Source organism: Papilio polytes, unplaced genomic scaffold, assembly GCF_000836215.1.
Source record: "Papilio polytes unplaced genomic scaffold, Ppol_1.0 DF823935.1, whole genome shotgun sequence".
Lineage (NCBI taxonomy): Eukaryota > Metazoa > Arthropoda > Insecta > Lepidoptera > Papilionidae > Papilio > Papilio polytes.
In genome coordinates this window covers 2423258-2448207 of record NW_013525269.1, presented here as the reverse complement: position 1 = coordinate 2448207, position 24950 = coordinate 2423258, and the positions used below count along the sequence as shown (strand labels likewise).

The 24950-nt window shown below is 33.0% G+C and overlaps 2 protein-coding genes across 2 annotated transcripts; one reads left to right on the top strand and one right to left on the bottom strand.

The window, feature by feature from the left end:
- Window positions 1-6: 6 nt before the first annotated feature.
- Window positions 7-7266, bottom strand: LOC106101924 (putative ammonium transporter 3). The gene is made up of 12 exons (XM_013281298.1): window positions 7040-7266; window positions 6082-6168; window positions 5629-5827; window positions 5385-5530; window positions 5151-5314; window positions 3625-3710; window positions 3445-3527; window positions 2806-2955; window positions 2327-2404; window positions 1397-1575; window positions 706-825; window positions 7-613 (listed from the first exon to the last, which is right to left on the bottom strand). Exons 1-12 carry the CDS (start codon window positions 7191-7193, stop codon window positions 200-202), a joined length of 1860 nt encoding a protein of 619 aa, XP_013136752.1. The 5' UTR covers window positions 7194-7266; the 3' UTR covers window positions 7-199.
- A 3533-nt stretch (window positions 7267-10799) lies between these two features.
- Window positions 10800-24743, top strand: LOC106101921 (segmentation protein even-skipped). The gene is made up of 4 exons (XM_013281297.1): window positions 10800-11310; window positions 21144-21207; window positions 21506-21638; window positions 23678-24743. Exons 1-4 carry the CDS (start codon window positions 10950-10952, stop codon window positions 24002-24004), a joined length of 885 nt encoding a protein of 294 aa, XP_013136751.1. The 5' UTR covers window positions 10800-10949; the 3' UTR covers window positions 24005-24743.
- The last annotated feature ends 207 nt before the right edge of the window (window positions 24744-24950 follow it).

The window sequence follows — 24950 nt, the reverse complement described above, 5'->3', positions numbered from 1 at the left end:
GGACTGTCAATCTATTGGCCATGTAGACATCACAACTGTCTAACTGTACTGGCCAAGTGTGCACTGCAAATATTCCTGAATATTGGTGAATAGTACATATGGCAACACATACAGATAAGGCATGTAGATGTATCATTAGTTATATTTAAACAATTCTTATAAATTAATTAACTTAGGATACATTGGATACATTTATCATTTAATTTATCCATTTAATATCGACGTTAGCCGTATTACTTCTTGATACATCATCTCGATAATCATCTTCCGTATATCGATATCTAAATCGATCTTGACTCGCGTTAATTTCACCCAATTCTTCAAGTTCGGTTACTGACAGATCCTTGAACTTTTTACCTTTTATATCTTCTGGTATTAATCGTATGACTTTAGTTTCCTTTTGACCTTTCTTTTCGTTTCCTTTTTTAGGTTTCGCGTCGCTTATCTCGTGCGCCATAGAGTCTAGAGCGCGGTGAAGGTCGTTCTCAGGGTTGCCAGGTCGTTTGTTTAAAAATCCATTACTTTTATATTGTCCGATATTATCTTCCTCAAATGCATTGTTCGTGTAGTTTTGTAAGGTGGGCTCTGGACTGGTTTTATTTTTCTTTTTTGCCTGTATAATAAAATAAGTTATAAGGAAAGGACAGTTACAAAATAAAAAGCTATTATAGTTGAAATAATTTGCATAAATGACGAAAAACAAACCTCTTGTAATTTATCTACAATCAGACTGTGGCCAGTGTTGACACCAATGCCGCCGACTTCCTCTATACTGTTGGATCTATGGAATGGTCGTAATGCTGACACAGCTCGGGAAACTCCCACCTGTTATTACATATAGTTAGAGAATCAATTTTGTGTTAAATTTGTCTCAAATTCTCAGAAAAATCAACACTAAGCGGTATTTGAAAAAAATATTGAATGTTAAACAATACGAAATCTCGAATTACAACTAGAATTATTATAGTCACTGTAGATTGTACAATATGTATAGTAATTGTTACATGAAATCTTAGTAATTTTGTAAATGCGAAAATTTGTAGCCTAATCCAGCCTAAACTGCTAAACGGATCTCAATGAAAGGCATAGATGTAGAGGATAGTCTAGAAGAACACATAACCTACTTACTTTTTTTTACAACACACCGACGAATTTAGTAAATAAATGATCTTTACATACTAGCTTTCGCTCGCGACGATTTACATCCAAATTAAAAAGTGGAATTAAAAACACAAACCAAAAACATAGCCACATTGAGAACCATTCAGTACTTTAGTCTAAAATCTCTCAACAAACATCCTATCTAAACTTTCTCATTTATGACATAAGTGAAATTTAATATACAAGTGTGTGTAGTGTGTCTGTTATTTCAGAGTAAAGAGCGAGGGCATCTAACCTGTCCATGTCGTATCCTGTGCTCGGTGAGGTCAGCGCCGAGCAGCTCATTGTACGGGTCCATGCGGATGGGCAGCGCGCGGTCGATGAGCCACAGTAGCGCGAGCGTCACCAGCGCGCCCCACGCGGCCAGGCACAGCGCCGTCAGCGACTGCACGCCCAGCAGGTACCAACCGCCCCCTGTTGTAACATGACACAACTAACCTTACGCGAAACTTTACACAAAGTACTTCGCGAAGTAGAAGTCAACGAAGTACATCTTACTAATATTATTAATGCAAAAGTTTAGATGGATGGATGGATGTTAGTCTGTAGTCTAAAAAACAGAACAGATCTCGATAAAATTTGGTATAGACGTAGAGGATGGTGTGGAAGAACACATAGGCTATTCGATTTTGATTTATATTGATATACATCCGCGCGAACGAAGTCGCGGGCGAAAGCTAGTTTTTAATAAAAATGTTAGCAGATTTTTGATAATTCTAGTAAATGTTTTTAACCATTTTAGGTAAGCCCTAGGCTTGTGCTAGGAATGTTTTACAATGAAACGAAATAAAAAACTAAGTGCGTCTTTAACTAACATTTTATACAAGGATGTAAATAGCTTCGAATTTGAGGTAGGACAGCAATTCATAAACTCTATTTAGGACGTCAGTTAACAAAAGCTACTAACACCCTAAGAAAACTGACTTTTACCCCGCTAATTTTTATTTGGTGAGGTCGTAACAAACCTCTCATATTTCATAGTGTAGATAACGCATCCTAAGAGCGGGTGCACATGTTTGACTAAACTATCGCATAACAGTTGTGCGATAATTTAGTCAAAGTTGTGCGTTTGCTCTTAATCTACTAAGGTATGCATTTAGTCACTAGTAGCAAAAGTAAGGTAAAAAAACTGTAATCGTGTTTGTAAATCAAATTTAAAATATACCTTTAAATAAACCAGATCTGCCATTGGTCGTTTCCATGGGAATAGGGTTATCAGCAAAGAGTCCAACAGCCAACACTCCTGTCGAAAAACAATAAAATTATTTCACTTGTAATGAATATAGTACTGATTGAGTTGGCACATGGAGACAAGGAGTACTCTTATTCCCGACGTGCAAACGCCAGGTAGTTACTATAGAGACATTATCAGACAAATGCAAACTTTAAAAAGGCTATCATTGATTGGATATAGATAGGCGAAGTTTTAGCAATTACAGCTTTTATTTCGTTCTGATTTTAACGCGCCTTTGACGTTATAGACAGTTAAGTCAATCACTATCCTTAATTACAAAAAATCTACCGAAATCTACTGCAACCATGAGTGCATAAATGTCGAACATCAAATAGACATTAAATACACAGTTTATAGTCTACATTTATAGAGGTCAGTTGTATTAGTCTTAAAAAAACCAGACTGCGTACCCCAGAATCCACATGCACCGTGCACCGCGGAAGCACTGACGGGGTCATCAACGTGCATCTTGTCGAACAGTATGGCGCTGCCGGTGGCGATGGCCGCACCTATCATACCTATCACTAGGGACTCCCACGCGCGGTACAGGAAACATCCCGCTATAAAAACATATAAACTTGAGACACGTTGAATTATGCTTTAATTTTCGACCGACTTCCCAAAAGAAGGAGGTACTCAAGTCGTCTGTATGTTTTTTTTTATTACCACTTTACTCGCAACTTAAACCGAATACTGAAACAAAGCACCGCTTACAATTTGAAAAACATAATTTTAATGAAATTTTGATAACTCCAAACCGCTTAAACTTATCCTTGTTATTTAAGATTCTTACATATTTAAATATTGAACTATAGACATTTTTAATTAATAGCAGGTTTTGGTTAATATAATATTTAGCATTTCAACCATTATTTTAATCAGTTCAACTAATATCTAGGGTATGGTTTACAACAATAGTCTAATGGTGGGATTTTAAGCCGCGACTGTGATAGGCTGTCCGACCCCTTGTCTAAAGAAATTGGCGCTTCCTTATTCATTTAATGGTCATTAAGGCGCTTTAGTCAGAAAAATCTACATTAAGTTCTCACCGGTGACAGAAACCAGAGCGCCCAATACACTGTTGATCATTTCCATAACTTCTGCTCTCCCTTTGTTCTTGATCATTGTGTAACTGCATTAAAAAATGTTTAAATATTTACAATATATTGAAAAAACATTAGAAAGCTACGAATAAATGTTTAAAAGCATGTGAAATATATTTAACTAACAATATCCCGAAGCATCCGCCTCCAAAAGATCCCATCATCGTCATAACCGCTGCTCTAGCTGCGTATTGCCACTTCGCCCCGCTTACCTACAATGAAAATAGAAGAAACATATTTATTTTTATTGACCGACTTCCCAAAAGAAGGAGGTACTCAATTCGTCTGTATGTTTTTTTTTCTGTTAAACTTTGCACGTAAAAGGTGGTAAAAAATAGGACCAGCGATACACTCCATATCTTTTTGATCTAATTAGGTTAAAAAAAAAATTAAATTCGTACGATTTCATGCCAACTTAATAATAAATTCCCTTAATTTTTAAAAAGGCATTCCACAAGTTTTTTATTATTTACAAAATGATTAGTATGGCAGTCAGTACTTCAACTTGATATTAAATAGCAGTTCAAGAAAGTATTGTATATGATTTCGAAATTTAAGGATGTAAAAAGCGAGGACACTATGGCCTCACAGTTATAGGTTTGATGACACAATAACTGTGAAGTTTCCTCCTTCTCCAATACAAACCACTTTGTAACAAGTCTTTACGGGAAACTGCATATATTTCTGTCACAAGTCAAGTAATTAAGTTGTTATTACTTAACTTTATTCTAATTCTATAGTTTTTGTAACATGAAAGAGAATTGCAATCAGAAAGAATCGGGTTAATTTTTTTAAAACCTTTTAGTATCTCATAGCATTAAATTGTCAGAACAAACGAATTTAAAAATATACTATATTGAAGATTTATTAGCTTTTTTTCCAATCCGGAAAATTTATATATTACAAATGCGAAAGTTTAGATGGATGGATGGATGTTTGTTAGAGTTACTAGCCAAAACGGCGGAACTGATCTTGATGAAATTTCGCATAGATGTAGAGGATAGTCTGGAAGAATATATAGGCTATTCACTTTTTTAGTTTCACGCGGACGGAGTCGCGGGCGAAAGCTAGTAGATACATATATTGAAGGTTTTTTGATGGTAAATATTGAAACCGTAATACTGTATAATTAAGATACATTAAAACAATTCCAAGCTTTCAGCTTCGAGCTAATTTCAGACATCCAAAGTACAAAAGGCAAAACCACAGTCGATGCATAATAAATGGACTTAACTGCCAATTAGTATTTAAACAGCGCTATTTACATGAACACTAATGCGCTCATTTCAGTTTGATTGGTCGTAAACGACGCGATTTTAAAATTAGACGTATTTTCACGTAATGACAACAATTTACCTTGCACGCTAGTAATAAATCATGAGTAAGTAGTGATTGTTTAATTTTGTTAACATTTAAAAGAAAAATCCTAATATTAAATTAAGCGTCAATTTTCAGTACAGTTATTAAAAATTGCTTATAATTATGTTGACGGCTGCTTTTGGTGAAGTAATGTCACTTACTTTGTTGAAGTCAGCTAAGAATTTATCATTTTAATTAAATAAAATATGATATAAGGACGCCTAAACACTATTTTCAGTCGCCTATTAACAGGAAATTGTCGTTTATACCCACAGAAGAGAATATAATCTTACCCCATAAGTGCTTCCAGAATTAAAAGCAAGCCAGCCCCACCAGAGAACGAATGTGCCCATAACAGCGTTGACTGGGTTGCCCATTGGTAGAGGCGCAGTGCCTCGCGCGTAGCGGCCTAGCCGTGGTCCTAACATCAGAGCAGATGCGAATGCTGATGATCCTCCTATGCAATACAAATACAAGAATATAAGACGATATATGGGGACATTAACTGCGCCAGAAGTGTTAATTACCAATAAGGTGCACTGGCCCAGAGCCAGCGATGTCGACTGCACCCAGCTTGTTAAGGAAGCCGTGCTCGCCCCACACCCAGCCAGCAGGCACGCAGTATACAATCGTGTTTAGCAGTGAGAACACGCAGTACGCTTTGAAGTTGCACCTATGAACACATTGGCATAAAAAAAAACAATGTAATTGTGCCATCGGGTCTATTGGTAACATCAACGGATAACGTTTGAAACAAACGTAAATAATCACCTTTCAGCCATAGCACCGCTGACAATCGTAGTGGCAGTAGTTGCGAAAGATAACTGGAAGAGAAATGACGCGAACACCGGGCCCATTAGCGCATCGCCGACTGGAGGATCGAGCAGGAAGTCACCAACTCCTACGAACGGGTTCGACCACGAACCTTGGCCAAAAGATAACCCGTACCCGAAGATCCAATAAGTTAAACCTGAATTATAAACCAAACAAAAAGTTTAAAAATTTGGTGATCTTACTTATGACTATAAATACAAAAGTTTAGATGGATGTTTGTTAGAGTTTGTAGCCTAAACGGTTGAAAGGATCTCAATGAATTTTAGTGTAGAGGATTGTCTGGAAGAAAACTTAAGCTACACACTTTTGTTTTTTTAAATTCCACGCGGACGGAGTCGCGAGCGAAAGCTAGTAATAAATTAAATTTCATCAAAATAAGTATAAACATACCGCCGAGTGAGATGTCTGCCAAATTCTTCATCATAATGTTAGCTTCGTTTTTGATAGAAACACATCCTGATTCCAACATACCAAAACCTATAACAAAGATTAAGGAATCTTGTCAGTCAAAAAAAATTATGGGTTAACTAATCTTGAATTCCAATTAGGTAAAAAAAAAAAATTATGAATTCGTACAAAGATTTGCCGTGAATAATAATTGAGCTCCTAAAATTTATGACGATAATACATTTCGTCCATGGCAATATGAGCAATCCTAATCATTATTTTGAATGCGATTTTCGTACAACTTGAGACATAATTGGAGGTTATAAATGTTATGGAGTCTGAAGAGATTGAGTTATTGTAAGTTTTAGGATATCATAAAATAATTATCACGCAATGACAATATACATGCATACATATAGTTTTTCGCGCACATTTAATTATGTGGGTTTGTATGTATATAAATTACATTGTGACAACCTACAACCTTAACTACTGAACCGATTTTGACCAAAGAGGTGACATTCGATTAGACTTTTGCCCTGGACTATCATATTATACATAGACTCAAAATACTTACAGAGGGACCAAATTAAAATTTATTAGTGTACATATTAAATTAGTATTTCTTAACTTTTTTTTATCATTTCTAACTTTCTTTTACTCTATGTTTTCGACTACATTAATTTATTTTTTGTCAGTCAGGATTATTGGTTGTTTATAAAATGAGGTTAAGAATTTATATTTGTCATAGATGCAATTACAATTGGCCAAATTTATGTATTAAAAATCACATAGTTTGCTCTTGAAAGATTTTGTTCTAAAAAGTGTTTATGATTCAAAAGATAAAACTATGACATGTAGGTAAACTTAGATTCGACCTTACTTTTGAGGAAAATTCATATTTTCCGTGAGAAATATAAAAAATGTAGAACAAAACATTTTTAATTTATTTGTTACTTACCAGTCTGCATTGTGAATATAATAAATGAGGAAGTTAAAATCCAGTTGGTATCTTCAAGATCGATTTCGAAACTCTCTTGAAGACTTACTGTGGTGTTGGTTAAGTTTGGAGACCGCAGACCGATACGCGGGAATAATGTCCAATTTGCTTCCATCTTTTTTTTTGACAATAATTTTTTTTAATAAATCTAATATCTATTATTACACGCATGCACTAAAAGTTTTTAAATCTAATTGCACATCTTGAATGTACTTTATTTCAATGTTCTTAATTATGCGTATTTTTATTAATCGAAAAAGTAGTTCACTTACAATTTCAAAAAATTACATTTTAACTTATGCCTAATTATTAAAAAAAAACTATAATTTCGATTGCTATATTTTAAAATTTGAAAATAAAACGTAACGATGTTTTCCCGCTGAAAAAGTGGCTTCGAATGAAACATCAGCCATTGTCAACAGTCGTCTTATAGCGCGCAGTCAGGGTTGGCGCGTAATTTACGATGATTGCTTTGAAAAACAGTTTCATTTTTAAAGTAAATTCCTGATTCGAATTTGTAATTGAGATGATAAAAGATTAGATGATAAATAGTAATAACGCTTTAAGAAGTTCAGTGATTTTTTATTTAAATATCTTCAAAAAATTAATCATGTTTTGCTTACGTTGTACACGATGAATGAATGCAAAAATAATTCTTATTAAAATGAGTGTAAAGTACATTACAGTAAATTGTATCAATAAGCAAACAATGAAAGGACATATCTCCCATTTACTTTTATTTATAATGCTTTTATGAAACAATAGTTTTCTTTTTAATTAAGTATTGTAAATTATTTAGTACAATACAATTCTTTACTAGAATTAATAATTTATTTTCATTAATAATTCAACAGAGCGTTTAGTCTGTGTGTAATTTAAATGACTTTTTTCCTCTCGACAATAATTGAAATCGCAAGATTCTTTGATAGAATTAATTGTATATTTTACTGTGCGAAAACAAAAATTTATAATTATTTTTATAGCAAATTTTATTTTAATAATCTAAGGTTAAGGATAATACTGGTTTGAGCGTTACTAGCTCCTAGATTTTCAAATTTTTTGCATCCCCTTTTTAACCAAATTTGAGGGGAGTTACACTGTAATTCGCAGACCTGTGGCATTGTTTTCTGCTATGCGCGTCCTACTCTGACACCGGCACTGTTTGAAGCAACAAGTCACTTTCTTTGTCACATAAGTTTGTTATCACATAAACATCAGCATACTAACATCCAGGGGAAGGTCTTTGATGATTATGATAGTGAAGATTCTGGGATCCAGGATTTAATCTTAAAATTGTTATGTATTGATTCATGCCCACATAATAAATCGTGTTTTTCACTATATTTGACATTTACAGTAACTCCATCAAGCTGTGTTTAATTTATTTCAATGAGATACCTTATTTACATTTTGACAGACGATCTGAGTATAATTTATCGCCCTCCAAATTACAATTTAAGTGTTGCCGCTGTTTGAAATTGAATTCAAGTTACGTACGATGGATTAGATTGAGAGCGCATGCTCGGAATCAATAAAATGAATACTTAGAGTTAAATGATAATGACGTGAAACTAGTGAGGCAACCCGAATTCGCATCTAAAGCCGAACATAAACCAAAACACAAACAAGTTTTATCTGACCAGAACTACTGAATAATTGGAAAACTGTCACAAAACTGAGCGTGTGTCAAAAAACTAAATGCTCTATGTTATTGTTATAAAGTAAAAAGTGTAGTTTTTCTTAAGTATTAGAACACATTAAAGCAAATATGTTTAACCTTACGAATAATATAAATGCAAAAGTTTATATTGATGGATGGATCTTTATTAGAGATTGTAGCCCAAATGGCTATACGGATCTCGATGAAAGACATAGATTTAGAGCATTGGTAATTTGTAAGAACACATAGACTCCTTACTTTTGTTTTCTTTTCTACGTGGACGGAGTCACAGACGAAAACTAGTTTGATTTAAACATTCCGTATTCTAGTATGTAAATACATATTTCCCTTGAATACGTCTGCTAAGTCGTATTTGTTGAGATTAACGCGCGCAGTTTTAAGGTAGCCTTGGAGTTAACATTGAGTTCTCGTGGCATTGCGCCTACATTGTGCTAAACTGTATTGATAACACATTTTTATTTGACTGTACATATTTAAATAACAAGACACAATAAAATACTCCTTGGTTGGAATCGTATTTCATTGACATGGAGATTAAGATGTTTGATTTATTGTGATCTTATGAGAAACTGTGACAACTTGCATAGAGTTATGAAAAAGCGTTTTTTTTTCAAAATAACAAATCCTTTCTTGAGGCCAGTAATAATATCTACTAATCATACTATTATTATAAATGCGAAAGTTTAGATGGATGGATGTTTGTTAGAGTTTGTAGCCTAAATGGCTAAACGGATTTCGATGTTTGGCAAAAACGTCTGAAAGAACATATAGGCTACTCGGTTTTGATTTTTTTTAATTCCACGCGGACGGAGTCGCAGGCGAAAATTAGTCGGGCATAATATGCACAAAATTTAATGCCAAAAATTGTCAATGTTAACTTCAATACTAATTTAATTATAAAAACTTTAGTAGCTTCAGCTTAGACATTTTTGTACTATATTATATATTTATTATTAAAAACTCTGAAAATTGTCACATGTTTAATCCTGTTTTTTTTTTGTTTTTTTCTTCAATGACTTTTTAATTTTATTTAATGACATCTGTTGGAAAAAAATTCAAATTTTTAAATTGAAAGTTCTTTTTTATAATTTTACTACTCGTCCGCAGATGGCGCGTTTTGGGGTTTTGCCTATTCGGTCATAGATGTCGCTAGATGTATAAACTTTTCAAAGGTTTTCTATCAGCATAATTTATCTTTGATAATTAACGAAAATTAGCATATTCTCTAAATCTTCATCAATAGAAATATTAAAATATAAGTAAAATAGCTAAGTAATGTAAATATTTTTGTTTCATGTGGGATAGGTTTATCAGACCTTTGGCATCACAGCCGGGCCCAGGGTGGGGCTAATAGCCTCCTTATATCATTGAATCATTCTAAGAGTATTCTAAATTAGGTAATATTCTACTTATTAAGGTACCTCTCCGACTAGCGAAGGTTGGCGGTCAGTTCTCCAGACTCTATCTAGTTAATATTACTAGATACTATAATTACAAATGTTTGGTTTCGCGTCTGTTACTGCTTATGTCAGCCGCTTGGTTAGAACAGTAGAACTATACTGTTAAATCGTATATTATGGAGATCTAGCCTTAGTACATGTCACATTATCAGCTATTGGAAATACAAATAGTTAGTAATGAAATAACAGGTCAAGTCTCTCGGTATTGAAATTGAAATCTCAGCAAACATATTTAAGACCAAGACATCTCATTATAATAAAGTTTATTTATTTCAAAATTAAATAAAACAATAAAAATCATATATATTAAGCTATTAAAGTGCTTTGCATTTTTTGTAATCTTTATTTTTTACATAAAACCACAGTAGATTACTATCATTTTATTACTTAAATTAGTTCAATGTTAAGTAAACCGAACGGCCATACGAATTAAGTTTAAACTTCTTTCTACTGTACAGATGTATGTTTGAAGTAACAGTAGACAATTGAAATTAAACTTTAACATAATGAGATAGGAATGATTTTCAACAAACTTTATGTTTACTGAACTCCCCCATACCTTGGAGGCGTGGTCTCGATCCGCTCAAAGGCGAACAAAGCTCAAGCGAGAAGACGACTGTCGGGCGTTCGAACTACGAAAACATTCCAAATTCAAACTGCCGTCAGTGAAGAAGTCGCGTTCGTAGTGTCCAGTGACTAATAGTGAAGTGACTTAACCGTTTTTGTGAGGATGGAATCGGAAATAAGCAAGATGCAAACAAAAATACCACCGAAAAACTTCTCAATCGAATCGATTGTCGGATTAAATGATCGTCGATCGCCGGAAATCGACATCGAGAACAATATATCGCAAGATTATACGGTTGATAATACGCATTCGGAGGATGAAGACGTGAAAATTAGGGATGCGAAGATGGGATATTATTTTCAACAGAGTCGGGTTCCGAATTTTCCTTTTTTCATGTCGTATGAGAAGCAAGCGATGAGGAATGGATACCCGGAGGGACAGGGTCAAGATGATCTGAAGAGGTCCAGCCCCTCAAGTATTAGAAGCGAAGTGGATAGCGACGGCGCGGACGACAGACCACAAGGTAAATTCTTTTTATTACTGGATACTTTTGCAGGATGCCAGATATTTATTAATGAGCGATGGTTATAATTCAATTAGAAAAATCATTTCCAGTGAACTTAATTCTTAAGTTAAAAAAATGCTATAAAGAAAAGAAAACAATAATTTTACTGTCGCTCAAATTCTACAAATCTTAACGTCATTTATGGAAATTACAGGCTTCTAAAAATCTTGAATTCCTTAGGACGTCAAACAGAAAAAGTGATTGATACTTTTTTATGATATTGGTATCAATTTTTCCGTTTTTTCCACAAATGATTAGAACTTGTTGTGTTTTTCTTGTAAATTCTTACACACATTTGCTTATTAAACATTAATTATTCCTCGTAACCTAACTTGTATTTCGCCTTTACATTTCTTTGACGGAGGAAAAAATTGTCGGCAATTACATACAATTTACAGTTAATACAATTTTTTTTATCAATAAAAACTTTACTTTATTGTATTAATTTTAAGTAAAACGTTAAGTGGTTTACTTGTTTATTGCGTAGCGGTATTTTTATTGACCACAATATAACTTAGCAAATAGAATAGAAGGCACTGATCCCGTCGCTGACTTAAAAGAACGGTTTACTATTGCGGGTTTTTGTCTAAAATTTATTACTATTGTATTTAATTTGCTTTCAATCTGTTAATAAAATTTTATTGTCACTTTAAGATATTATAATTATAAATGAATGTATTAAGACGATTCTAAAATTTAGATGAAAAATGTTTTCGTAAAATACCGATTTCATTTATCTCAAGTAAGAAAGGATTTTAAAAATTGTGATCATAACATTTAACCTCAATTAGGGGACACCGCAAATCAATTAAATTAATTAATGTCAACTTATAATGATCAAAAAACAGTTGCTTTCCACGGTCGAAACTTTATAGAACATCGCGCTTATTCTCTTTAGAAAAATCGCATGTGCAGTTCCTCTGGTATATGTCCATGGGCGTCGATAAACATCTCGGTGTTCCCGCTGTTCGTTTACCTCCTCTCTTATGAAAAAAACAGATAATACCCCTGCAGTAAAATCCAGCGATGATTTGAGTCTATTTTAAACAAATACTTGTAGTACTTTACATAAGTTTTATTCAAAGAAGAAATATTCTTAAACCTGCAACTTAACTAACAACCAACGTTGACAATTTATTTACTATCGATTTTGTGCATATTCCAATGCATCATTTTGGATTAGATTAATTTTAGTATTGAAAATATGTTGAAATGTTTTAGAGAGAAAAAAGATGTTGCTATCTGCTATTGGTCAATAATTTTCTTTCTGTGAACAAACCAATTGATTAACAGCAATCGATATATTCAAACAGACTTTTTAAGGCGATATATCTTTGAGTATGTAAAAGAAAACAAATTATTAGATTCTAAATTCTCTATATTGTTGTCTTATAACCAAAGCTTTTTAATTAAGCTTTTCGTAGAAAAATCTTCAAGAATACGTCATATTCCACAAGACTTAACGCTTTAATTTTGACAAATTATCGTTCAAAAACGGTAGCAGTTTATTCCACACAACAAACATTGTGTGCACTTCAATATAAAGAATGGTTTTTGGACGATTCTCTCCGCCAATTTATCGCAGCGTGACATTTATTAGTTTTGCCGCCGAAACAATACAATTTTACAAAACGGAACGTTCGGATACACAATACTTTCTTTGAATCTTTGTTTATGGTATACAAATATTGTCTTTGCTCAATTATAGAGTGGTATACATTGTTTGTGGCCAACCCATGAACGTTGGTTTACAATATTTTCTCTTTTATTACCTTCTGTTTATAAATTTGTATATCTTTACATTAAAATTGGGTTTTACTGCTTCCACATTTTTGTTTTATGTCAACCTCATGATTATTATTCTGGGTACTTGGTTGAGAATTCTATCCCTCATTTTCGTAAAACAATTAAACCATATGTCTACTCATCTATCTATCATTCTCTGTGTATTGCATTTACACTAATCTATTCGCAGACGAAAGATATTCCATTACACTTTTTTTAAAGAGAAAAATAAGTTCAATCTGTAAAGCAAACATTGAGCAATTGATTAGTAGTTATGTAGGTACGTAGTTATGAAACATTAATATAGGGCCGACGAGCGATAAGGTTCTATGATGTTCAGTGCTGAACGCTCATTGGGAGGCGCGCGAGGGGTGTTAAAGTGAAATGAGTTGCGTGATTAAATTCAGCTGAGGCACAATGGGAGCGAACTTTATATTAAAGATACACTCTTGGTCGCCGTTTAACATTGTTCTATTTCGAATACGTGCTCGGGTTAATCTACTAATATCATAAAGGTAAAAGATTTATATTTTAGTATTTATTGAAATAATTAAAAAATTTCAGGACCTTCAAAAATTCTTTCACCATTAAAAAGCTACGTCATCGCTGAGGAATATAGGCTACATTTTTTAATTTCACTTGAAGAAGTCTCGAGCAACAGCTAGTACTTTATATTAACTAACTAGCTTTCGCCCGCGACTCGGTTCGCGTGGAAATAAAAAAAAACATAAGCCTCTGTGTTCTTCCAGACTATCGTCTACATTAGTGACAAATATCATCGAGATCAGTTTAGATGTTTAGTCTACGAACTCTAACAAACCATCCATCCATCTAAACTTTCGCATTTATAATATGAGTAACATAACTATTACTTATTTTATCGTTTAATTACTTATTTAATAAAAATAAGACACCTAATAAAAACTGTTAATAAAATGCTACAGTCAAATGGCATGATTAAGCTATTCTTTGAAACAAAATTAATTATCTAAAAAAAACAAATGAAATGAATCGTAAAATCCAGTTAAAACAAATAAGAGTCGGGCCAGGTACATCCCTAGCTTTAGAAAATCGTTTCAGCGTAAGCTTGTAACCGCGTAAGCTCGTGAGCGAGCGAGACAGAGCAATAATCGAGACCACGCCCTGATTGGTAGTGGGGAAGAAAGAGATGACGTTATTGGTGGTCGTATTATAGATTTTTAGTGAGGCGGCACGAAACACTTTAACTGACAGTGACAGTTCTCTTTCCCGCGCGCGCCGGTTCTTACTTGCCAGTGTTTTTATTCTATTTTACTTGCTTTTTTTTTAATGAAAGGGCTAAGAGATTACGCAATGGATTCGAAATTATTACAAGAATCTTATTCCGTAGATTTGATGACGAAAGGTCATATTTATAGTGACATTACCATACAAAATACGCCACCGTCATCACCGAAAAGCAAAGGTTAGTTCATAATTATCTATTACTAGAATAATCTTGTATTATCTCTGCTGTTACTAAAGTTTACTTATTTATTTATTTATTGATTAAAAATACAGTATAATATCGTCTTTTTCTTCAGGTTCTTAAACCTTTTAATAATAAGTTAATGCTTACTTTTATATCCTAACTGCCGCACTCAAAGTTGTTAATTATTTACTAAACATCACTAAGGCTGAATTACTTATATTAAATCTACACTAAGGAACACAAGTTAATGATCATTAGTGTTGCAGTAAGATTATTAGATTCTATGTTAATTGTTTTAATAATAACTTAATTAAAGTTAGATATAAATTTAATTTAAAACAATTAGAATGTTTTTTGTTTTTTAACAAAAGTAAGTATTGAGTTCTAGTTAAGTTTAAGATGCTGATTTAATATTTTTAAAAGTTATCCATTTCTTTTTTAATAACAAATGTTACATTTTAGCAGTTGTCCTTTTCTTTATAGTTGATTGTTTGTTAAAAACATTTTGGAATATCTAACGGGACTAAACAACGATAATAAAATGCAAAGGCGCGTTTGTTACTAAAGTAACTATTTAGCGACTATTTTAATATTTTAGTGCACCATCAAAGGGACCGCCGAAGACGAACAATAATATAGCCTTATAAAATGAACTGTAAACAGACCCTGGCCTCAGCAGGTATGGTTATCTTAATAATGCCGTTAATGCATAGTATGTGCACACGATTCTCGACTTTAACACAAAGTGATAAGAGCTATAGATGTGTTTTAATATATCCACGAACGATAATAGCTTATTTGTCATAACACTAAAGCAATTATGAGGTTTTTACAACCGCTTTGAGAGATACCGGCTAAGTTGTTGCTAAAATCAGAAATGTTTTGGCCTCGTGGGCAATTTCGTTTACTATTGGAGGCGGCATTTTATTGCAAGATAATGTCTGTTAGTACCGTTAGGTAAATCTATTTAGTGGCCAATAAAATTATTTAAAACTAAAACATTGTTTTTTGTAATAATTTTTCTGTACTTTGTTCGGTTTAAAATGTTATAAAGTTTGCTTGTGATTTCACCTAACTCAATTGAATTTTTAAATACATGGACAAAATCCTTGATTCTGTTTTTTTGTGTAACTTTACGTGATTCTAACTTAGACTTAGTTTAACTTTAATAAAAGTTGTTTTCGTAATAATTCGACTGAATTAGTGTACAAGATAGTTTATGTTAAAAGCTTTATGTTATGTTAAAAGAACAAACACGTCCCACCAATTATCGCGTAAATTTAATGGTATCCGTTACAACAGCTGTCGTATTTAACCACAAATAAATATTTACTTTTAATACGATTACAAAGCTCAATTGTGCGTAAATTAAAACCATTGTGGGTAATTCGGAACTACGGAATGTCAATGCGTGGGTGGATTTCGCGCCAAAATTTGACAGCTCATCGCCATTTTTAATCGTACGTCACGACCGAAGGGTCCAGTTCGTAATAGGTAGTATGTCTTGTCAATTGGGCTTAAACTGATTTTGTTTTTATTGCTGCCGACTCCCCATTGTGATATTTATCTTCATTAGATCGTTGCCGACTAGTAGATACGGATTTTATTATGAAAATTGGCTTAGGGGAGCTCGCCGAGGGATGACACCGTATAATTGGCTTTGTATTGGATAATTGTTCGGCAAATGTTTTGTTCGCGAGCGTGTAAATTGTTTTAATTCCTTTGAGAGTTAGTGTAATCCTGATTGAAGATTTTATACACGTCAACATTACAAAAAAAAAATACAACAATTAAATAATACAAAAAATAAGCATTGATAAACCAAACATAATAATTTATGAGTGTCGTAGAAAGTGGAATTACATCATTTATTTTATTAAACCTTTTAGTAAATTTTGTTACATAAAAACTATATCAATGCTATCTAATATTTCATTAATTCCGCGTCAGAACGGGTTGATATAAGAATGTTATTGTAATAAAAATGATGTATATGTTGTGATATCGACGGAACGATAACCGGTCAGTCAATGAGCAATGAACATCTAGGGGATGTCCGGAACAATTAGACGCGTGCCGGCCGCCTGCGGATCGCACGAGGGTGGCCAAAACCAATTCTCGATAATTCCAATGGTTAATGGATAGCGATCGGCTTCCACCTATTACAAGGGCCATTCGGTCTGTTGCAAATTAAGCTCAGTCACCATCAATTAACCGTAAATGACCTAAATTGTTAACCATTCAGCGTTTATAACATTTATAGCGTAATTATGCAAATCGTATCTTATGTGATAACAAATATGGATATACAATTAACTTCGGTATTAACTATGTAGAGATATGTTAGTTTAAACTAGTTTTAGAGAGCGCATACCTTTGAAAAACTATCGCACAACTGTTTAGTCGCACTTTGATTCCGATGAGCTTTATGGAGGTTACATTAATCAATTTTTAGTAGCTCAACTACACATTTGAATTGTCTGCCAAACAATCGACAATCGCACAGTTGGGTGATAGTTCAGTCAAAGGTGTGCTCGCACTTACATAACTGAAAAGTTTTGTTTTGTAAAATTAACGGCATATGGTAATAACGGTTTATGGTAGTTACCATGACTATAATGTGGTGAATAAGTGTTGTAAAATTTAGGACACATCAGAACTGTTTCATTACATCTTGATTCTTCAAAGTGGAGTTCATTTGCGGCCACTTATCACGATTGCAAAGTTCTCAGTTCCCATCTATACATCACTCATTAGTAAATGATTTAGATGCCCGTTCGGAAACATGTGTTAAAAGGCGATACACGTTGCTGTTTCATAACGTTTCAATAATGTATAGTCATCTATTGGTTTCTAAATTTATCGATATATCGAGGTGCGGTATGACAACGAACATTTTTTTATTCATTCACTCTGTGACAATTGGCTGTGAATATTCAAAAAATATTTTGATAACTTAAAACAAAGACTTACATTTTATTTTAAATATACGAAAATTGTATATGAAATGAAAATGTCTAAGTAAAATGCAAAGGAAAGTTTAAAGCTTTTTAATAGAGGTATTTGTTCTTTCACATAAAATTAATAAATAACTAGTCAGCCTATATTTCTTTATTGACTTAAAATATCGGGGGTAACCCATCCTATTGATATCTTAAGGAAGTTTAAAGATTATTCAAGTAAAATGTACTCAAATGTGTCATCGCCTTTACCAGTTTTGAGTTTACAACCGTTCCAAGTGTGTACTTATAGAATTAGCGTATATTTTGAAACAAAGGCCGCGGCCGACGGAACGTTTCGAAACGATACTGAAACTACACGACACTGTAAGTGCTGCGTATCTTCGAGTGATGTTTATAGATCATTAAAATAATGAGCACATCATACCAATAACTAGAAGGACTAGTTACATTATATTATTACTAGCTGTTGCCCGTGACGTCGTCCGGGGAAATAAATGAAAATGTAGCAATTTATTGGTGAAAGAACTTTTATAGCTGGCCTAGTAGTTTTTCAGTTTCAATACATACAAAACACAAATCTTTTCTCTTTATAACAAGTCAATGAAATTGTGTGTCTATATTACATGATAATCTTGACTACCAGCGAATGTACGTAATTTCTAAGAAGATCTGTGCGTCGTATCTACCTACCAACTTATTACTTTCGCAATTTTATTACAATGCATAGAATGGAAGAATTTCAAGTTTCTAGAATACCTATCATACAAATTTATTATTCTATACCATTAGCGAAAACTATAATACAAGTCATAGGTAATTAAGTATGTTTTAAGAATATATAAATTCTCCACTAAATATTCCAAACAACTTAAACAGACAAATTAAGCGTCTCGACAAATGCAATTTATGAGTCGGAAGCTCTTTAGACGGTAGCTTTTTAATCTGTTCGTTGTCTATGACGTTTCCGTATTTTTTTTTCTAAATCGGACACACGCCCGCGCAGCTGGCGATCAGTTAAACTAAGAATGAATGTGATGTTTTGAAAAAGTCTGTTAACAAGCTACCGAAAGGAAGCCCTCGGCTAGACTGTTGCAAATTGATTTTTGAGTGTTCTGTCGCCACCCAGCATGGGAAGCGTTCAAGTGGTTAAGTCGCCAGTTCTCAAACAATAAAAAAAATCACTTAATGTGAGTATCATGCAATGTTTATTGAATATCAAGATGTTTTATTTTACATACTCCGGTTAAACATGGTTGTGTTTTTAATAAGCTTGCATAGATTTAAGTTAATTTGTCTGTAATTGGCCTGTAAAATATATATTATTATAGTTTTCAATCGAATCAAAATGAAAGAACCGAAATATGTTATGGCATATATCCATCGATTCGCTTCCACTAAGCTTTTAATTAAGATAAAAGTTAACCGGAAATAAAAGGGTCCACTAACAACATCTTAATCATGCCGCCATCAAAACCATAGACAATAGAAGTGAGTTGAAAGCATTCAATATTGTTTTAATGGGCCGTGTCAATAGCGGCCGCGTCTGTGTTGCCCTTTTTGTAAATTTAAAACCACTTCAGCGGCTAATAAGATTTGTAAAGTCGATGTTTTGGTGCTCCCGCTTTTTAAATTCCGTCCGTCGGTAAAAAATGACAGCGGGACATGTTAAAAGTAAATCATTATACGTATTCAAAAATTACTATAAATATATACTTAATGATTCAATACTTTTAGAATATAATGGACGTTATTTCAACTTGTAACTTTCAGTTATTATTTTATTATTCTTTATTGACATGGATAAGAAAGTAAAGCAATTGTGCTTATTAAATCATTTTACGAAATAAATTAAACTTATTGTAACTTATTTAAAATATTTATAACATTGAAAGCTCTAAAACGAGCAAATAAAAGCTCTTAACGGAAATTCAGTTTTTTCACATCGTCACTGAAAAAATATGTAATCCATTTATATAATTAAACTATTAAAATAATTCAGTAGATATCTATTTACAAGAAAGCTTTGTTAAAAAATTAAATCAGATAGTTGTATTTAGTAACTTTGAAAGCAAAAACCACTTACGCCTTTTTTAAAAACCGCGCCGGCGATCGTCTTTCGGTTTCTTTGTGCGTATGTCTGAAGAAAAATAAGGTCCATGAACACACGCATGGGAAAATATTTAATTAGACAATAGCTTATTTGTGTTTGTTTTGTGTTAATGTACTCCTTTTGAAACTCTGGGTGCGGACAATTAGCACCTACGGGCCGCTTCCCCGCCGCGTTATACCGTTTTACGACAAGTCAATCTGAAACCTCAACGCATAATTAGTTTTTCTTGTGTTTTTTAAATTCGTATAACCGTTTATACGAGCACTGAATGGTGACATACTACCGACACGGTGAAAGGTTTTTATTACGTTCATTTGGAATTACAACTCTATTTTCTATTTTTGATAACACTGGCACATTCAGTTATAGATACCTATTATTTAAGAAAGTAAAGATTGAAAATTGGTTATGAAAAAAAAAACGATGAAAAATTGATTTCATAAAATACATTTGAATTGGAACTCCCAAGAATACAGTCAAAGTGGTAATTTTCCTTAGTGTAGTTTTAAATCTACATTAAGAAACTTTTTTAGTGTCGAATTAACGTCGCTGAGTGCATCTCCTATTAACCGAGATGATGTATCCAAATATTTATCGATTCATTAATCTCAAGTTTTAAACTTATCTATAAAATTACCGGCGGTGTCTCTTATTCCTAAGTACAAGAAACTAATTTAGTTTAAGCGGTATAATGGAGATGAACTACTGTTTAAATTGTAAAAGCTGCCGCTTGAAGTGTACTTATAACTCTTTAACCGAACTGTTTCTTATTGATAATCATTATCTTATATGAAGTCATGTCTAAAAATAGTATTAAAACGCATACAAACGAATTGAGTACCTCTTTCTTCTGGGATTTCGGTCAAAAAGCTTATTAAATCTGATGTCTCCATTTTATCATAGATTTCACCCGTGACTCCGTCCAAATGCAATTAATAAAAAACAAAATGAGTCTATAGTTCATCCAGACTGTCCTCTACGTCTATGCAAAATTTCATCGTGATCCGTTCAGCAGTTTATGCTACAAACTCTAACAAACATCCATCCATCTAAACTTTTACATTTATAATATTAGTAAGATTACCTAGTGATTTCTTAGTCTTAGGTTGACCTAAGTTTTAACGTAGTAAAACTCAAATTACCTAATTCGGAAACGAAATTATCGAACCAGAAACATTTACGAATGGTAATTTAAATGGGAAACCGGCCATTAGACGCCAATACGTTTTAATGCATTATTTAAATCATTTTCTGTTTTAAATTGCGTATTGCAACATTCGAAAAATGCTTAACAAATCTTCAATATTCTTAAACAGAAATAAATAAACTATGCCTGCTCTATGTAGATGTTATACTACATGAAAGTACATTATATATGTAAATAGAATGGTTTATTCACGGGTTGTTGATTGCGGTAATTTGATGGAAACAAGCGCGCTATGGATTTAACATGACTAATGAATTTATTCTCCTTTGTCTACAGAATCACTCAGCCCGCAGTCCGAACAGATTTCAAACTCGAACACGGCACCGGATCCTAATATCAGGTCAGTATATTATGAATGAAAAAGCTTTTTTTATTTAATAATTATGACTAACTAATGGACTATATGTCTATGGCTAAAAAAATATTGCAAAGAAGAAAGATTTGCATTTTTTTATGTATTGAAATAACTCAAAAACTGGGCAGATTTAAAAAAAAAATCATATATTTAAGATTATAGGTTATAATTCGAAAATTACTTATGATAAAAATTACCAAGATTTACAATAATTGCTTTTAAATATAGGATATTTTGAATTTGTAGTTGTTGCATTATTTAACCAGTAGTAATTGTCTAACAGGAGGTATCGAACTGCGTTCACACGGGAGCAACTAGCACGTCTCGAGAAGGAATTCATGAAAGAGAATTATGTGTCACGGCCGAGAAGATGCGAATTGGCGGCTCAACTACAGTTACCCGAGTCTACTATCAAGGTATATTCAATTTTTCGTTATTCATATAACATTCCACACAACTAATGGCACGTATGTAACAATTCTTTGTTACTAGTACCTAATACGTTTTGTGCTTTATTGTGTAAGTGTTAAATAGAAAAGACCTTAGTAGATTTCGTGACAAAATTGACACTCATTATTTTTCTTTTTTTTTACATTCGTAAATGCAGTTTCTTCATAATTTGCAGTCCACCCACATTGTGACCTGAATAAAATTGACCTCTCTGGTCAATTTTAACATGCAGTAAAGGGCAGTTTCATAATATGACAATCGCTTGACATATGCCTACGCTTTGTTACAAATGTCCTAATATTGTATACTTTGGAATTACTATAGTTACATTCTTTTTTAGCCTAATTTAACTTTAAACTTTGTTAAAAGCACTAAAATATATGCATGGGTGTAACGTTGTAATTAATCACCATTCATTTTTTTCCGATAACATTTTTTTAAACCAATAACGTAAACTACCGGCCAGTGTCACATTAAAAAAAGTTTAAACATCGAGTAAATTTAATTTAAACCATTTGAAATATTTGAACAATACATTACCCTGAAAACAACGACGTTTAACTCGCAACTGATAATGATGTCGACGCCTTGAGAATGATGCTTCAATTAGAGATACAATAATTTCCATCACGAACACTTTATAGCATACCGCTAATTCGCAGAAATCACGTTACAACTGTCTGAATGTGAGTGAAATAAAAAAGAGAACGTTCCAAATTTGAAATAAAACGACCACTGACGTCAAGTTTGTTTTTTATTTTGAAAGCATCCGAACTTTAAAAGTAATTAATAAAAGTACCGCATTCAACGCTAATATAAATTTAAATATTTCTCAGTCGCGCGTAAACATCGGTTGTCCAGTCATAATCTCAATTATCACTTCGATTTAATAAAAAAGATCCAACGGCCCGGAAAAAAAAACATGTGTTTATATTGCTTCATTCGAATTTTACATTCACGCTAATTTGTCGATGCGCATTAATAAAAGAAACCGGCCGAATTATTCAGTAGCCGTAGAACTCTAATGAACATTAATGCCGAAAAGAACGATACCCTCTCAACGTTATAAAACGCCTATCATTAGTGAGCGTGTATATGAAAAGACTTCATCGGTTGTCTATGGCCGGGCATCTGTTTTACGGCGCGATTATACCAATTAAAAACTATTAAATTAAGCTGCGGCTACCATTTGATGCGCTGTAAAACAGAGAATTCGGGTTTCATGTGTTTGTTTATTGTGATCACTTTTTATTGCCACGTCAAAAAAACTTTGATAACACATATTTTTGAACAGAAATATTTCACTGTGCTTTCCCTCGTCAATATTGCAGTTTTAAACATTAATTCTTGATAAATTGTTACGATTAATTTAATTATATTGAAGGCTTGTCGGGCTCAACATAAATATTAGAAAACATTAAGTTGCAATACATGAGTATGTTTAAGTATAAAATTATTTAACGCAAATGAAAATCCGCCATTTTCTGAAAGCCGCCGCAAAATCCCGCCAATTTACACGTCACTCGCTGCCTCAACGAACAAAAGACGTTTTAAGACATCTTAAAGGGAAACTTTGTTTGTATACTCTGTTGTATTTTGTCGGGACGGCCATTATGCCGCGTTAATGATTTCGAGATGGCTTTAAATGTTTTCTCTCTGCGCACTGAATATTTTACTGCCGGCAGCTGTTTTTTAAAATATACAATTAATTAGCAATGGTGTGCGAAAACGCGTTATACGGTTTTATATAAGTGGAATATGATTATAGAGAATATTAATCTGTATGATAACGCGCGTTTGCTTACATTAATGCGATGTTAAAGTAGGACGCGAAATTCCGTGTTTATGACCAAACTGACTGTTAATTAGAATCAAATGTTTTTAACAAAAACTAGTATTTTTTTCACGTTTATAACCAGTTTCTTTATTACAATACAAACGGTATTTCCTATTACAATTTTATAGTAATTGCCTTATATTTAAATTCCCGTTTATTTGTCTACAGGTATGGTTCCAAAACCGAAGGATGAAGGACAAACGTCAACGTATCGCGGTCGCTTGGCCATACGCGGCTGTATACAGTGATCCAGCGTTCGCCGCATCCATTCTACAAGCTGCCGCATCCTCCGTCGGATTACCTTATGGATATCCATCACCAGCTCTTCTACCCCCATTCCACAACCCACAGCTACTCCCAGCTGGGTATCCGTACCCATACCCACCGTACCCAAGGTACCCGTACATCCCCCCTACCCCGCCATCTCCCGTCAACGCTGAACCAACCCAATTACGACCTCCTTATTCAAATTTCAATTTAAACGTCGACAAATAAATCTTTATAAGTAATATTAAAATATTACCGAATGTATATGTATTGTAAATAGATTTCCACTTTGTAATATAAATAATTTATTAATATCATATCTACAACTGAAAGTATTCAGTAATTATAACAATATCAAAATTAAATTATTCATATAGTGAACTGATACAGAATGTAGTGTCGTTGTTTACCTACAAGTTACTAAATTATAAAAGACATTAGCAATTAGAATAAGCCAAATCTCATTCCTGTACAAAAGTATGTTAATGAAGCTAAGTGTAATGAAAGATTTATTGCCGTACTCAGAGTTCGTGGTCACTAAGGAACTCCTAAAAAATACGACGTACGGTGTTAGTTACGTAGTAATTTGTAATGGATTTTTTTTTAGATTTAGTCACTGCCTAATGTTGATGTAATTAAAATTAGTGGCCATTTTGTATTACGTGCAATATATGAGAGACAAAATGGCGGCCAGTGATATTGTATTTTTAATTTATTACTATACTTTAAAAGTTTTTTGTATAAATTAAATTTTTGAAAAAATAAGGAAATTAATGATTCTCTTATTACATTCCCTTGCAAGAAATTGCATAATGCTTTGTGGTTAGATGTTTTTGTTTGCAAAATGTCTTATGTATGTTAATATTAAGTAAAGCCTAGTTAAGTTTTAGTGTTCATAGTTATTAAAGCAGAAATGTTTGATAGGAGACATCATGTAATTCTAGGAAATTTGTAAAAAGTTATTGTTTAAATACAAAAGAGGTTATATATACAAAATTTTGGTTGTTTCATTTTATAATCTATACTATTATAATAAAGTGTAAACACATACTTCTTTTTTGCCTAAGATGTCAGCAATTACAGCATATTTTTGAATAATTTTTTTTTTAATAAAAATACCTACTTTACGTCACGCTTTAGGCTATACATTTTCACGCCGTTAAACTTAGGGGTA